The sequence below is a fragment of the Salvelinus alpinus genome, chromosome 2, assembly GCF_045679555.1.
Source record: "Salvelinus alpinus chromosome 2, SLU_Salpinus.1, whole genome shotgun sequence".
NCBI classification, from domain to species: domain Eukaryota; kingdom Metazoa; phylum Chordata; class Actinopteri; order Salmoniformes; family Salmonidae; genus Salvelinus; species Salvelinus alpinus.
In genome coordinates, this window is record NC_092087.1 from 59,551,820 (window position 1) to 59,568,580 (window position 16,761).

The following is a 16,761-nucleotide window of genomic DNA, read 5'->3' on the forward strand; positions in this document are numbered from 1 at the left end:
AAGCGTATTGAAAGTTGGAAAGAAATGAATCGAAGGCAGACGTTGGGATGTTGAAGTCGCCAAGTACGAAGAGCGGGAGCCATCATTAGGAAATTAACTTATCAAGGTGTCAAGCTCATTGAGGAACTCTCCAAGGTCAGCTGGTGGTCGATAGATGACAATAATGTTAAGCTTGAGTGGACAAGTGACAGCATGGAATTAAAATGAGGAGATGGACAGGTGAGAGGGAGAAAAGAGAAAATCTCAATTTAGGAGAAATTAGTAGACGTGCCACCACCGCGACAACCAGATGGTCTCGGACTATGAGAGAAAACATAGTCAGATGACGAAAGAGCAGCTGTAGTAGCAGTGTTCTCTGGGGTGATCATGTCTCCGTCAGGGCCAAAAAGTCAAGGGACTGAAGGGCAGGATGGGTTGAGATGAACGTTCTTGACTGCAGATCGGCAGTTCCAAACGCTGCCAGAGACCCGGAATGTAGTATTTACAGTTAACTATAGTATAAATACTGTAGTAAAAGAAAACAGTAGTATATATTAGTAGTATACATCAGTAGTATGCATCCAGGTGTAGAAAGCCATTAGACTTACCCAGAAAGACTCACAGCTGTAATCACTGCCAAATGTGCTCTACAAAGTATTGATATTTCTGTATTTAATTTTCAATAAATTTGTAAACATTTCTAAAAATCTAATCAAATTTATTTCACATACACATGGTTAGCAGATGTTAATGCAAGTGTAGCGAAATGCTTGTGCTTCTAGTTCTGACCATGCAGTAATATCTAACAAGTAATATAACCTAACAATTTCACGACAAATTGACGTGTCTTCATTATGTCATTATGGGGTATTGTGTGTAGATTTCATCAATTTTGAATTCAGGCTGTAACAACAAAATGTGGAATAAGTCAAGGGGTGTGAATACTTTCTGAAGGCACTGTAAATATATATTTTTTATATTAATATCATACAGTGGACTCCTAAGCCTATCGGCCTATGCATGCAATGCCCTGTGGCATTTAGTGATCAAATCTCCGACAGCTACACTGTGAGGTGGACAATTATTGTTTTGAGAAAGTAAAAAATAACTACAGATGGCTATAACGTTTAGCATATGCTACACATCGAAACCCAATTAAGTTACAAAAAAATGTATAGGCTGTAAGGACAATTAAATTTGGCTCATTTGGCCAATATCCCTTGTTTATTGATGGCGCTGGCTGCGCAAGGTCGGATCTGAAAGCATATGTCCGTAAAATTTCTCAAATGTCCAATACATTTTCATCTTCCTAGTAACGTTGTCTGGCGCCATTTGTTCCTGACGGGAACCCTGGCACACACACTGGAAAATATTTTCTGGCAGGCAGGCAGACACTGGAATATGTTTCTGAGTGACAGAGTGAGGGCTTTTTGTGGGACTGGAAAACGCCGGTAACATAAAAAAACATTTTTAACCAGTTCTCATGCTTTCAAAATAACGGTTCTGTTCTGGAACATTCTGGATATTGTTTCCTGAACCGGTTTCAACCCCTGGTTTTCACACAGACATTTTCGACCCTTGGTTGACTCCACCTGATAGAGAAAGAGTACTCTGTAGAGGTGTGCGCTGTAGAGTTGTATTTTTCTTGTGGCCTGATGGAGACGGAACTCACCAGCAGCGACGTGTTTGTCCTCTGTGATCCTTTCCAGTCGGCCGAGCAGCGCATCAATGTTGAACTTGATCTGAGTCAGCTCTGATTTGATATCCTGTAGCTCGTTGGAGTTCACCGCTGAGCCCACCATAACAGAAAACACCAGAGAGAGACAGAGCGAGAGAGGGCAAGGGACAGCAGAGAAGAGTGTTTAAGTTTAAAGGTCCAATGCAGCTATTTTCATCTCAATATAAAATAATTTCTGGGTAACAATGAAGTTCCTTACTGTGATTACTTTCAATGAAAATGGTCAAAAAGAAACAAAAATAGCTACGAAGTAAAGCACAATTTCTCAAACAACAATTTTTGCTAAGACTGTCTGGGAGTGGTCTGAGTGAGGAGGGGAACACTGAAAACAAGCTGTTATTGGCAGAGAGGTTTGGAACTCTTTCTTATTAATCTATTCACTAATTTACCAAAATGGGGATGTCACCAGGCAGGCCAAAACTCCATCCCACCAAAACAGCCAGAGATTTCAGGCGGCCTTTTCAAACAGCTCTTTTGCTAAAAGGGCATTATCATCATTATTACAATTGGAAGTGTTATTCCAACCTCAAGAATAGTGTTATTCCAACCTCATAGTGTGGAAATATATATAAAAAACATGAAAAAAGAGACATTCACTCTGACATTCATTGCAATGTAATAGCATGTGAATCAAGAGAAGATTGCTGTATATATGGTAACAAGAGCGCCTGCGGAAACTCACACTTCTGCTTGATGGTGCTGCCGGGGAGGACTGAAGCGCGTGCCAACAGCTTGACGGGCAAAGACTTGACCCGGCGCACCAGGGGCATGGCCATGCGAGGCCGCTTAACTGGCACCACTCGAGGCACTGGCGACACTCTGCCCCTGTACTCAAATAGCCTACAGAGGGAAAGCGAGATGGGGGACACTAATCATTAACAATGCATTTGGTGGAAGGATATTGATACATTCATAATGTACATTTCTGTATTGAGTTATGACAGTTCAGAGGTAAACGGTCTTGAAAAGATCTTGACATGCCTGAAACATTGAAAGGGTCAACTGTAGCTATACTACAGTACATACTGTAGCTATACTACAGTACAGTACCATGTACTGAGAGTGGTGAATACATTTTATGGAGTTTGAGAGAACTACAGGTAAGTGCCAAAATTAAGGAAACACTTAAGTAAATGAGGGATACAAAATACACTGAACAAAAATATGAAACGCAGCATGTAAAGTGTCGGTCCAATGTTTCATGAGCTGAAATGAAATTCTCAAATTTTTGACACAAATGTATTAACATCCCTGTTAGTGAGCATTTCTCCTTTGCAAAGATAATTCAGCCACCTGACAGGTGTGACATATCATGAAGCACATTAAACAGCATGATCATTAAACAGGTGCACCTTGTGCTGGGGGACAATAAAAGGCCACTCTGTCACAGCTGTCTGAAGTGTTGAGGGAGCGTGCAATTGGCATGCTGACTGCAGGAATGTCCACCAGAGCTGTTACCAGAGAATGTAATGTTAATTCCTCTACCATAAGCCTCCTCCAATGCGGTTTATAGAATTTGGCAGTACATCCAACTGGCCTTACAACTGCAGACCACATGTATGGTGTCGTGTGGGCAAGCGGTTTGCTGATGTCAACGTTGTGAACAGAGTGCCCCATGGTGGCGGTGGGGTTATGGTATGAGCGGCATATGCTATGGACAGCAAACACAATTGCATTTTATCGATGCCAATTTGAATGCACAGTGATACCATGACAAGATCCTGAAGCCCATTATCATGCAGTTCATTTGCCGCTATCCCCTTATGTTTCAGCATGATAAAGCACTGCCCCATGACGCAAGGATCTATACACAATTCCTGGAAACTTTGGGATGCTCTGGATCAACGTGTACAACAGCATGTTTCAGTTCACACAAATATTCAATAACTTTCGTACAGCCAATGAAGAGGAGTCGGATAACATTCCATAGGCCACAATAAACAGCCTGATCAACTCGATGCAAAGGAGATGTGTCGCGCTGCATGAGGCAAATGGTGGTCACACCAGATACTGACTGGTTTTCTGATCCACGCCCCCACCTTTCTTTTTAAATGTGTCTGTGACCTACAGATGCTTATCTGTATTCCCAGTCATGTGAAATCCATAGATTAGGGCCTAATGAATTTCTTTCAGTTGACTGATTTCCTTATATGAACTGTAACTCAGTAAAATCTTTAAAATTGTTGCATGTTTCGTTTATATTTTTGTTTAGTGTATATTGAAAGAAGGTGCTTCCACACACAGATTTGGTTCCTTAGTTAATTAAGCAATTAACATCCAATCATGTTTAGAGTCATGTATAAAAATGCCCAGTTGCCCGTTATTTTGGCTACCGTGGCTAGAAGAAAAGATTTCAGTGACTTTGAAAGAGGCGTCTCAAAGGAGGAGAATGGGGTTTAAAGGGTGTGTGTGTGTCAGTTACCAGACTTCAACCCAATTGAACACTTATGGGAGATTCTGGAGCAGCGCCTGAGACAACCTTTTCCACCACCTTCCAAAAGAAATTCAATTTTTTGATTTTTTGATGAATGGTTTCTATGACTGCATCCCTGTATGATTGCATCCCTCCAATAGAGTTCCAGACACTTGTAGAATCTATGCTAAGGTGCATTGAAGCTGTTCTGGCAGCTTGTGGTGGCCCAACACCCTATTAACACCCGTTATGTTAGTGTTTCCTTTATTTTGGGAGTTACCTGTATATTGCCTTTAAGGGTATGTGAGTCCACTGCGCAGTGAAAAATAAACCTCCCGCTGTAAAGATTTAGATAAGCAAGGATTTTGAGGAAAAAAGGTTTCTATCTGGTGTAATAGGCTATCGCCTCTGCTTCAAAGCGATATCTGCAGTCCAGACAGAGAGCAGGTTCGCCGGTTACGTCAGCGGCTCCCCGAAGACTGAGGGTTTTGGAGATCACTTGAAAGCAGAAGGGCGATTAAATTATTGGGTGTATCTCTCTGTTATATATTGATCCCAGTCAAAGGCAGCCTCTGACAGCCGTAACTCTGAATTGGACATCACAGAGAGGGTATAAATAAACTCCCCTGGATGGCTGAAATGTGTTCCTCATCTGGATATTATGTTCAGACATCTGCAAACACGGGCATCCAACGGAGAGCACCAGCGGGGCTTCTATAGCCACTGAAACAGGGGCGGCCAAGAGACGGGGAAAGACACTGCCAAAGTTTGCTTGGCAAAGGCCGTCTTGTGAAACTAAAGCTGGACATAAGCTGGTTGAGCTTTCTTTATGGGAACGAGTTTGGAGACCTTCCAGTGATGATGAGTGGAAAACAAAAGGCAAACACATTTCTCACTTCTCAGGAAAAAAAGTCTCTGGATAGTAAATATAGAGTTTATAGTCTTTGATCAATTACATTAATGGTTTGCACCCTCTGTATGACTGCTTTATAATGCCATCAGTGACTGGGCTTTTGGGAGAATGCAAAACAATTGATCTCTTTATTTAATTTACTATGAATGTTCGTCATTGCAAAATTCTTCTTTCTACCTCATTTGCTTGATGATGTGCTAAGTAGAGTTATACTGAAAGGGTATTAACAGGGGGGCAATTAACCGAATGCTGAGACAGATTCTTCACTTTAAAAGTATGCCAAGCAAAGTTAAACAAACCATACAAATCTATGCTCAATGACTACTTTTAACAATTTCCACAGAACATTTTACAAAAACACATTTACTCGAAGAACAGTGCAGCTGTAAAGTTTGGTAACAGAATGACTAACAGAATCTCCCTCCGTTTTTATGACCACGTTTTCCAAAAACTCTTGAATACAGTGCCTTCAGAAAGTATTCAGTCCCCTTGACTTTTTAAACATTTTGTGTGTTACAGCCTGAATTTAAAATAGATTTTTTTCACAGGCCTACACACAATACCCCATATTGTCAAAGTGGAATGATGGTTTTTTCGAACATTTTACAAATGAAGTATTCAACCCCTTTGTCATGGCAAGCCTAAATAAGTTCCCGAGTGGTGAAGCGGTCTAAGGCACTGCATCTCAGTGCAAGAGGCGTCACTACAGTCCCTGGTTTGAATCCAGGCTGTATCACATCCGGCCGTGATTGGGAGTCCCGTAGGCTGGCGCACAATTGGCCCAGTGTCGTCAGGGTTTGGCCGGGGTAGGCCGTCATTGTAAATAAGAATTTGTTCTTAACTGACTTGCCTAGTTAAACAAAGGTAATTTATTTTTATTTTTTTCAGGAGTAGAGGAGACTTGCTTAACAAGTCACATAATAAGTTGCATGGACTCACTCTGTTGAATGACTACCTCATCTCTGTACCCCACACATACAATTATCTGTAAGGTCCCTCAGTCGAGTAGTGAATTTTAACCAAAGATTCAACCACAAAGACCAGGGAGGTTTTCCAATGCCCTTGTAAAGAAGGGGACCTATTGGTAGATGAGTAAAATTAAAAAAGCATACATTGAATATGCCTTTGAGCAGGGTGGTTATTAATTACACTTTGGATGATGTATCAGTCACTAAAAAGATACAGGTGTCCTTCCTAACTCAGTTGCCGGAGAGGAAGGAACCCGCTCAGAGTTTTCACCATGAGGCCAATGGTGACTTTACAACAGTTAAATAGTGGTGATAGGAGATCTGAGGATGGATTAACAACATTGTAATTACTCCACAATATTATCCTATTTGACATAGTGAAAAGAAGGAAGCCTGTGCAAATATACCAAAACAATGGAGCGAAGCACAGGCTAAATCCTAGAGGAAAACCTAGTTCAGTCTGCTTTCCACCAGACACTGGGAGATGAATTCACCTTTCAGCAGGACAATAACCTAAAACACAAGGCCAAATCTACACTGTACTTGCTTACCAAGAAGACATTGAATGTTCCTGAGTGGCCGAGTTACAGTTTTGAATGAAATCTACTTGAAAATCTATGGCAAGACCTAAATGGGTGTCAACGATCAACAACCAATTTGACAGAACTTGACGACTTTTGAAAAGAATAATGGGCAAATGTTGCACATTCCAAGTGTGGAAACGTATCCAGAAAGACTCACAGCTGTAATCGCTGCCAAAGGTGCTTCTACAAAGTATTGACTCAGGGATGTGAATACTTACTGTATGTGGGGTTTTGGTAACAGAATGACAAGATGCTAGGCAATGTTTCTTAAACTTACAGAAGGCAAACCTTTTCAGGAAACTAAATATAAATGTTGATATTAGTTGAGAGGTTTTGATGTATTTCTAAGACCTTTTCTGCTAAATGTTTTCTAAGACCACTTTTCCATCTGTTTGACCAGAAATCTAAGCCTTTGCTTATTCAATTTTTGGGGGATGGAAAATGGTGGAAAAATGTATGCCTTCATTTCTCTTAGTTTCATTTGACACAAAATTTGATGTGCTCCTATGAAGTTCACATGTTAGTGCTCATGGGTATTTTTAGATGGAAATGCTCTGGTGTTATCCACTCACCTGCCATATAATTCATTTCTGTAGTAGTGATAATCAAAGTCGTACCCACTGAAAGATAAAAAAATATATATATATATACACTGCCGTTCAAAAGTTTGGGGTCACTTAGAAATGTCCTTGTTTTTTAAATAAAAGGCAAATTTTGGGGACATAAAATGTGCTTTTCTTTCAAAAACAAGGACATTTCTAAGTGACCCCAAACTTTTGAACTGTAATGTATATTTATGTATATATATAATTAAACATTATAACGTTCTGGAATGACAATTAGCATCAATAGTCTCCTAATTTCCTCAAATTCCTCTCCATCGTATGCCCCGGTCTCAGAAAAGACAGGTCAGAGCTGTATGGCAAAAAGCCCACTGTCCGGTTCTATCAGATCAGTGATGTTGAAGGGTAGGAAATGAGTAAAGGAATTATCAGCAATTACTGTATTGAGACAATTGAGACTGAACCCTTATTCTTGCCCCTTCCCTTCCATGAAGCTTTACTCCCTATGGAGTACCTGTAGAGAGCAGCGGCAGACCTCTTCAGCCCTTTGGGTCTGTTGGGCTTGGGTTCCCCCGCCATGTTTATGTCTGAGGAAAAACAGAGAGGGAGAATGTTACAGAGAAATTTAGAAAAATGTATTAAAAAGGGGAAAGTGTCACAGGAGTCTCTCAATCATCAATATCAACCTTGCCCTCTGGGTCTGTTGGGCATTGGCTCCCCCGCCATGTTGATGTCTGTGGAGGAGTGGAGAGAAGGGGTGTTACAGAGAAGCAGATGGATCGAGACAAAATTAGTCTCTCAATTATCAATTGTATCAACATCACCCTTATCATCTGTTATTAAAGGGGCAATCTGCGATTGTTACACCAATTTTGGGACTTTTAAATTCATACAGTACACTGAGTGTACTAAACATGCTCTTTCCATGACATAGTCAGACCAGGTGAATCTAGGTAAAAGCTATGATCACTTATTGATTTCACCTGTTAAATCCGATTCAATCATTGTAGATGAAGGAGAGGAGACAGGTTAAAGAAGGATTTTTAAGCCTCGAGTCAATTGAGACACGGATTGTGTATGTGAATGGGCAAGACAAAATATTGAAGTGCCTTTGAATGGGGTATGGTAGTAGGTGCCAGGCACACCGGTGTGAGTGTGTCAAGAACTGCAACGCTGCTAGGTTTTTCATGCTCAACAGTTTCACAACTTTGGGAAGCATTGGAGTCAACATTGGCCAGCATCCCTGTGGAATGCTTTCGACAGGGATGCCCCGACAACTCGAGGCTGTTCTGAGGGCAAAAGGGGGTACAACTCAATATTCAGAAGGTGTTCCTAATGTTTTGTACACTCAGTGTATAGCTATTGATTCTTGAAGAATATAACGTAGAAATCCTTTATGAACATAGTTCAATTGTTGAACCCCATCAGAACCCAAAATAAGCTTGTTTTATCATTTTGTTTGTAAACAAAATAATTGTGAACAAACACTTTATAACCTTAGAAAATATAGTTTCAACCATTTTTTTATCTCATGGGTGGTCAGACCTTGCATACACATCTCTGTCTGAATTTGAGAGTGGTTACATTTGTCCAGTCCCATCCCTCAGCTATTTACCAAATCAGTGGCGGGGTGTCACTTTGTTATTGTTTGAACTGCAGATTGCCTGTTTAAATGGACAGTGCACTCAAATAAAAAAATGACATATTGTTTTCCATACCCTGTAAGCAGTTTATGGACAAGGTAAGAGAGCAATCAATGCTTTGGTTTTGTTTACCTGCCGACTGTCTCCGCATTTGTGGAACAAATCCAATACAAGTCAATATCCCTGGTATTAGGTTTCGGAGACAGTGGTCAAATAAACAAAACCAAAGCATGGACTGCTGTCTTACCTTGTCCATAGACTGTTTACAGGATAAGGAAACCAATATGTCATTTTGTAATTTGGGTGAACTTTAATATTACATCAAACATAAACATACAATAAAGAGCAGGACTCCTTTCATCTCTCAATATTAGATGGATTTAGGATGTTTTCTGCTAAAGGTGTAAGTGCTGCAATATTATGTCTGACATTTGGGAGTCAGGTAACGGTGAATCAACATAAATGGCACAATGTAAACCGTTTCAAAATAACAAGAATATCTAGACCCCACCCTTTGATCTCTGCATGGAACCTAGTCATAACACAAAGGCAAGCCCACAGAAATAGGGTGAATCTGCCCCTAGCCTTTTAACACGTACGTACATATGCCAACCACGGCTAAGGGAAACGCTGGCATCTAAATACATTTGGTTCATTTTTTTAATTAATTTATTCTCCCCTGGAAATAATGGGCTACAGCGGTGGCTACATTTCATCACCAGTTGAGATTCCTGCCTCATCACCAAGCGAGGAAGATATTTCGGTGAGTATTATGGCTTGGAGAGGTTTTACCTTGCTGGGGCGGAGGAGAGTGAGAACAGGGTGGATCAAGTCATGTAAGCAACAAAGTGAGGTAGTTTGGGCGGCTAATCAGATCTACTGTATGCAGAGAATGTGGCGTGAGTGAGGCGAGGTTGTAGATATCATCCGATTGAATGGTGTGTGCGTGTAATTAGATATATTGTATGCAGAGACCATGGCATGAGTGAGATGTAATGGGTTATCGTAAACTCTGAAGCCAGACAGGATTATCAAGGCTTATGCTTTGGCGACATCTACGGGCTGAATGTTATGTGGACACGTTATTGATCTCCTTGGTTACATTTGAATAAACTTAAAGTATTACCAATGTCATGACTCTCTCTTTTTGGTGAGGATCAAAAGGACCCATCAGCTAGACAAATGTCTGAGGATAGCCAGACCCCTCCTCTTCCCACAGGAGAGGAGAGGGGGGAGTTTGGCCTGTTTTATGACTTAAATACCTTGCAGAAACTCTCCCACACTCTGCAGAAATGGAAGGCTGAAAATCCTTTGTTACACAGAGAGACTGTGCCGCCAAAAATTCAACATCAAACAATGGACATTGAAACAATATTTCTAACATAAAGAATGTTGGGAATGATGACAGATAGAATATGGGAAATTAATGTCTATTTTGTGATGCTATTAAAATGATCAGAAAGACATAACGGAAACATTGTAAATAAGAGCTTTCACACGGTATATATCAGATTTTCATCTAAATGTTGTAAAACTTATATGATTAAATATGAAACTATTTTTGAAAAGATAGAAATGTGATTTTAGTCTTCTAATGAGATAATGGTTTTCATGTTTGTTACACACAAACTAAGCCACGCCCCTAATGAGGTCAGAGTTCATGTCAACATGATGGAACCGCCTTTCAGGCCAGAGTGCTTAGATGGACTCGCTGAGAATTGAAATACAGACCAGAGAACGCGAGGACATGGTACACATGTTGAAATGGTTAAAACTACAAGACCAGAAATTGTAAGACCCTCTGAAACTCTCGATGAGTGAAGAAGGTGAAGCCTAGACCAAACGTTCACAGTCTGCAGCTATGTATGTAAAGTAGTCTAGGAAACATGACCAAAGAGGGAAGAACAGATCCCTCTCCCCACCATATGTACCTCTGATGTATCCATTCTAACGGACATTCCAAGACAAAGAAGCATACAACTAAAAAGGACATTGTGACCTCTGGTGGACAACCAGAGACTTACATCGAACTACTCGCCATAGATGGATAGAATGGTTTCAAAAGAGAGACGACAGAGAAAGACATCTATGCATAAAATATATGTTGCATTTCAGTTGTTAGGGTGCTAAATATTCTGAATACGGTGAGCATAGTTTCCAAATGTATGTACAAGAAGTTGACTCTTTGTCTCTCCCTCTCCTTACATACCCCTCCCCTTTCCATTGTGTAACCAAACGGTCATGTTTTTGTTAGTCCACTAGGGACTGTTTTCATTGCATTATGTTAGTAATCAAAACCTATACCGTGTGTGTGTGTGTGTGTGTTTTATGTATTTCTGTGTGATTATTTAGTTAGTAAATAAATAATTAAGCCAATTTGTGTATCGCTGATTCATCACTTAGGTTAGGGTTCGTGCAGATTTACGAAGTCAACGACATTCAGAATTAGACTGATATGAGGAAATAATTAATAGTTGACTTATTGATGTAAGAGATATTTAGATCATCTTGAGAGTTTATGTCGGGAGATAGTAACTCGGTAAACGACTTTTCCCGTGGTGCCCCAAATTCCCAATGAGTTAATTGTTACATGATTAATTGAATTGAGTAATAATTAAACGTAGTAGGTAATTATTTGCAGTCATCACATTAATATGATAGTCACGTTACGACACCAACTATATATTCCTCGGAAAAATCTATGTAATGTTACAATTCAAATCGTGCTCTTTAGTCTACAGTGTAATGAGCATGATGGGAGACAGAGTGCTGGTTTAAAGCGCAGGGCACAGCAGGTGTTTATTTAGTAAAGGACCACAGGAGGAGGCAGGTAGCAGGGTCCACGGACAAGCAGAAGGTCATACACAGGGAATTCAAAACAGTAACATTACAGGTGGGGAAAAAGGCTAATAACGTAGTCCGGGAGATCAGGCAAGAGGTTGAGGATAGGAAATCTGATAGGCAAAAGTACAGCCAGGGAATAGGCAAAAAACATTGTTAGTGAGGATGGCCAAAAACTACGATACACGGGAGGACTAATATGGAAATAAACAGCACTCCGAATAGAATGTGCACAAAAACAAACAATACCTCACAATGATGGGATACAATGAACTGAACTAAATAGTGTGTGTAAATGACATACAGGTGTGTGAACAGGTGATCAGAATTCAGGGGATTGGGATCTGGAGAGTGAGCTGCATTCAGGGGATCTATGTGTTTGAGAGTGCGAGCTGGAAAGTGAGCTGCGTTCAGGGGATCAATGTGTTTGAGAGTGTGAGTTGGAAGCAGACGTTACATACAGTAGTAACCAGCCGATGAAACAGTTTGGCTTAAGGATGTTGGCTAGGGAAAATAAGATTTTGAAAAGTTTGATTGAAATTGATAAAATATGAAGCATTACAGATCAAGGAATAACAAAAGTCATAAATGTTTTCCTTGTTTGGTTTTATTTCAGGAATGGAACCCGGGAGTCAAACAAATTTCAGGTTAACAAACATATATTACATTTTTCTACATATACAGTACCAGTTAAAAGTTTGAACACACCTACTCATTCCAGGATTTTTCTTTATTTTTTTACTATTTTCTACATTATATAATAATAGTGAAGACATCAAAACTATGAAATAACACATATGGAATCATGTAGTAACCGAAAAAGTGTTAAACAAATCAAAATATATTTTATATTTGAGATTCTTCAAAGTAGCCACCCTTTGCCTTGAGGACAGCTTTGCACACTCTTGGCATTCTCTCAACCAGCTTCACCTGGAATGCTTTTCCAACAGTCTTGAAGGAGTTCCCACATATGCTGAGCACTTGTTGGCTCCTTTTCCTTCACTCTGCGGTCCAACTCATCCCAAACCATCTCAATTGGGTTGAGGTCGGGTGATTGTGGAGGCCAGTTCATCTGATGCAGCACTCCATCACTCTCCTTCTTGGTCAAATAGCCCTTACACAGCCTGGAGGTGTGTTGAATCAGGGTTGGATAGTTCCACTGAGTGCAAACCAGATGGGATGGCGTATCGCTGCAGAATGCTGTGGTAGCCATGCTGGTTAAGTGTGCCTTGAATTCTAAGTAAATCACTGACAGTGTCACCAGCAAAGCACTTCCACACCATCACACCTCCTCCTCCATGCGTCACGGTGGGAACCACACATGCGGAGATCATCAGTTAACCTACTCTGCGTCCCACAAAGACACGCCGGTTGGGACCAACAATCTCAAATTTGGACTCATCAGACGAAAGGATAGATTCCCACTGGTCTTATGTCCATTGCTCGTGTTTCTTGGCCCAAGCAAGTGTTGATGTTACTCTTCAATAACACAGACCCCAAAGCAAATCAGGGAGAGGAAAATAGGTTTATTCAAAGCGGGCAAATCATGCTTGGAGGTAGATGTTCATGCTCCCCTGTCCTCAGTGATTCTCTCCACACAACAAAAGGACAGGATGTAGTTTTATAACACAGCCCTAGCCTGTGGTTGACCAATTTAGAATTTCTTGCAATAAAACTGTGCCAATGGCCAAATAACCAGTATCCTATTTCAGGTTGGACCAATGAGAACGTGCCACACGTAGCTATGAGTTCAGGACTGATATTCCTAACAGATGTTGAACTGAAAACCAACTATTCCCATTGATAATTCCCTATTGACATTTAGTACTTTTGACCTCTCGTCTTCTGCTTTGTGTATTCATCTTCGAAATATTCTTACACTCCCCCTTAGGCCATTTAAAAAATAAATACTTAAAATGTATTTATACAAAACAAAAATCATGAAAAAATACACAGTATAAAAACATTAGTAGTAAGCATAAAATAATTATTGCATTTCTATAAAACACAAAGGGCATATTGTACTTGCTGTTACAATTAGAAATAGATTTCAAACAGTTATAGAAAACAAGTATTAACAGGTGTAATGATGATGTCCCTTACAATTCCTACCACATCCTGTATTAGGAGGACACTCTTTTTTTTTATTCTACAAGACAATATTCTATCGTCCTATTGGCAAGGTAATCATTCACCAAGTCCTTTAAAAGTGACCATCTCTTCCACACTGGTATCAGTCCCACAAGATAGCTATTAGAAATTATGTTCTGACAGTCTGCCGGTAGTAAGGAATTCTTCTTCCATTCGAATTCTTCTTCCGTTCCACTGGTTGATAAGGACTCTTTAATGAACACTTCACCGGTGATCTTGTATCATTTCAAGTATAGTCCTTGGATCAAGGAATATTGCTTCAGCTTCAGACTGTAAATTCTCATAACCTGTAACGAAGGAAACAAAAAAGTGAAAGTAACATGTCCTGGTTTCAAGAGAAATAGATTTCCCTAAGTAAGCATGTTCCGATTTTCAGGAAAACGTTGGCTAGATATCCCTAATATGATGACTGCGGTGTACAACATAGAAGCTTATCAGGTTCTGATCATCTTACTATGCTTCTTCACCCAAGATTGGCCCCCGGTTGTTAATCAATCAGTTCTAAATTCTCCAGGCTCCGCTTTGTCATCAAAATGGACAACCTTGCAATGAGTGACATGTATCTGTCGGGATTTTCCCTGGACTTTTACTGCTGACCTCATTATGAGCAAAACTTGATAAGGATCTTCCCATTTTGTCCCTAATGTCTCTGCTACATATTTTTTTACCATCACCCACTGTCCTGGTACTACGTCATGTACCCCCTCGGGGCTTATTCCCCGCGCCTCTTGTCTGTCTGCTTCCCATACTGCATTAAAGAGTTGTACGCAATAGTTAAGCATTGTGTCACTCATAAAGTGAACAACTGCTCTCCTCAAATCTAACGTGCCTGCCACTGTCACATTGTCCATTGTAGTAACTGCCCCGCCTGCCTTCCTCACACCCCCCTCCACAATGCTTAAACCGCCTGTGTATAAGATAAACTCAGGGTTTTCCAACGGATGACTCTTATTAACCCTATGAGAGAGCTGATCCAAAACCAACTCACAACAGTCGTGTTCAAATAATGTGGTATCTGTAAGATGCATCAGAGTGGCTGGATTACATGTGGTGCCACGTTGTATGATGATGTTAGGAGCCTCTACTACTTTAGTAGCGGCCATAGCTTCTTTGCTAGCACACTGGTTCCATATCCAAAGTTCCACACTCGTTTTTCTTCGTAGTCCAAATAGGATGGTTCTGAACTGTAGATCGCTGCAGTTGTCTAATTTTCCACTTCACCTTCCCTTCAGAAATGTTCAATGTAGAGTCAAGTTGCATAATAACAAGACCTAAAATAGGTTGTTCAAATGAGCCTATCCACACCCCTGCATCAATCTTCATTGGACCAATAGAAATTGATAATGATTTAGTCTGTTTCATATCTGTCTCAGTCTCCCCCCCAACTCCCGTTGCTCTTCTTGCCCGTGTACTGTACTGAGGACATACAGTGGGGAGAACAAGTATTTGATACACTGCCGATTTTGCAGGTTTTCCTACTTACAAAGCATGTAGAGGTCTGTCATTTTTATCATAGGTACACTTCAACTGTGAGAGACGGAATCTAAAACAAAAATCCAGAAAATCACATTGTATGATTTTTAAGTAATTAATTTGCATTTTATTGCATGACATAAGTATTTGATCACCTACCAACCAGTAAGAATTCCGGCTCTCACAGACCTGTTAGTTTTTCTTTAAGAAGCCCTCCTGTTCTCCACTCATTACCTGTATTAACTGCACCTGTTTGAACTCGTTACCTGTATAAAAGACACCTGTCCACACACTCAATCAAACAGACTCCAACCTCTCCACAATGGCCAAGACCAGAGAGCTGTGTAAGGACATCAGGGATAAATTGTAGACCTGTACAAGGCTGGGATGGGCTACAGGACAATAGCCAAGCAGCTTGGTGAGAAGGCAACAACTGTTGGCACAATTATTAGAAAATGGAAGAAGTTCAAGATGACGGTCAATCACCCTCGGTCTGGGGCTCCATGCAAGATCTCACCTCGTGGGGCATCAATGATCATGAGGAATGTGAGGGATCAGCCCAGAACTACACGGCAGGACCTGGTCAATGACCTGAAGAGAGCTGGGACCACAGTCTCAAAGAAAACCATTAGTAACACACTACGCCGTCATGGATTAAAATCCTGCAGCGCACGCAAGGTCCCCCTGCTCAAGCCAGCGCATGTCCAGGCCCGTCTGAAGTTTGCCAATGACCATCTGGATGATCCAGAGGAGGAATGGGAGAAGGTCATGTGGTCTGATGAGACAAAAATAGAGCTTTTTGCTCTAAACTCCACTCGCCGTGTTTGGAGGAATAGAAGGATGAGTACAACCCCAAGAACACCATCCCAACCGTGAAGCATGGAGGTGGAAACATCATTCTTTGGGGATGCTTTTCTGCAAAGGGGACAGGACGACTGCACCGTATTGAAGGGAGGATGGATGGGGCCATGTATCGCGAGATCTTGACCAACAACCTCCTTCCCTCAGTAAAAGCATTGAAGATGGGTCGTGGCTGGGTCTTCCAGCATGACAACGACCCGAAACACACAGCCAGGGCAACTAAGGAGTGGCTCCGTAAGAAGCATCTCAAGGTCCTGGAGTGGCCTAGCCAGTCTCCAGACCTGAACCCAATAGAAAATCTTTGGAGGGAGCCGAAAGTCCGTATTGCCCAGCGACAGCCCCGAAACCTGAAGGATCTGGAGAAGGTCTGTATGGAGGAGTGGGCCAAAATCCCTGCTGCAGTGTGTGCAAACCTGGTCAAGAACTACAGGAAACGTATGATCTCTGTAATTGCAAACTAAGGTTTCTGTACCAAATATTCAGTTCTGCTTTTCTGATGTATCAAATACTTATGTCATGCAATAAAATGCAAATTAATTAATTAAAAATCATACAATGTGATTTTCTGGATTTTTGTTTTAGATTCCTTCTCTCACAGTTGAAGTGTACCTATGATAAAAATTACAGACCTCTA

General features: G+C 40.9%; 1 protein-coding gene across 4 annotated transcripts in view; it reads right to left on the minus strand.

The window, feature by feature from the left end:
• Positions 1 to 16,761, minus strand: part of raly (RALY heterogeneous nuclear ribonucleoprotein) — a 186,700-nt gene that overhangs the window by 51,087 nt on the left and 118,852 nt on the right. For 3 of the 4 annotated variants that reach the window (XM_071386462.1, XM_071386452.1, XM_071386471.1), the window contains 5 exons: positions 7,845 to 7,892; positions 7,673 to 7,745; positions 7,168 to 7,215; positions 2,400 to 2,557; positions 1,652 to 1,768 (listed from right to left, as the gene is read on the minus strand). In XM_071386462.1, the coding sequence (XP_071242563.1) occupies positions 1,652 to 1,768; positions 2,400 to 2,557; positions 7,168 to 7,215; positions 7,673 to 7,745; positions 7,845 to 7,892 (444 nt within the window). The remainder of the gene's footprint in view (positions 1 to 1,651; positions 1,769 to 2,399; positions 2,558 to 7,167; positions 7,216 to 7,672; positions 7,746 to 7,844; positions 7,893 to 16,761) is intronic. The other variant, XM_071386479.1, reaches the window with a different exon arrangement.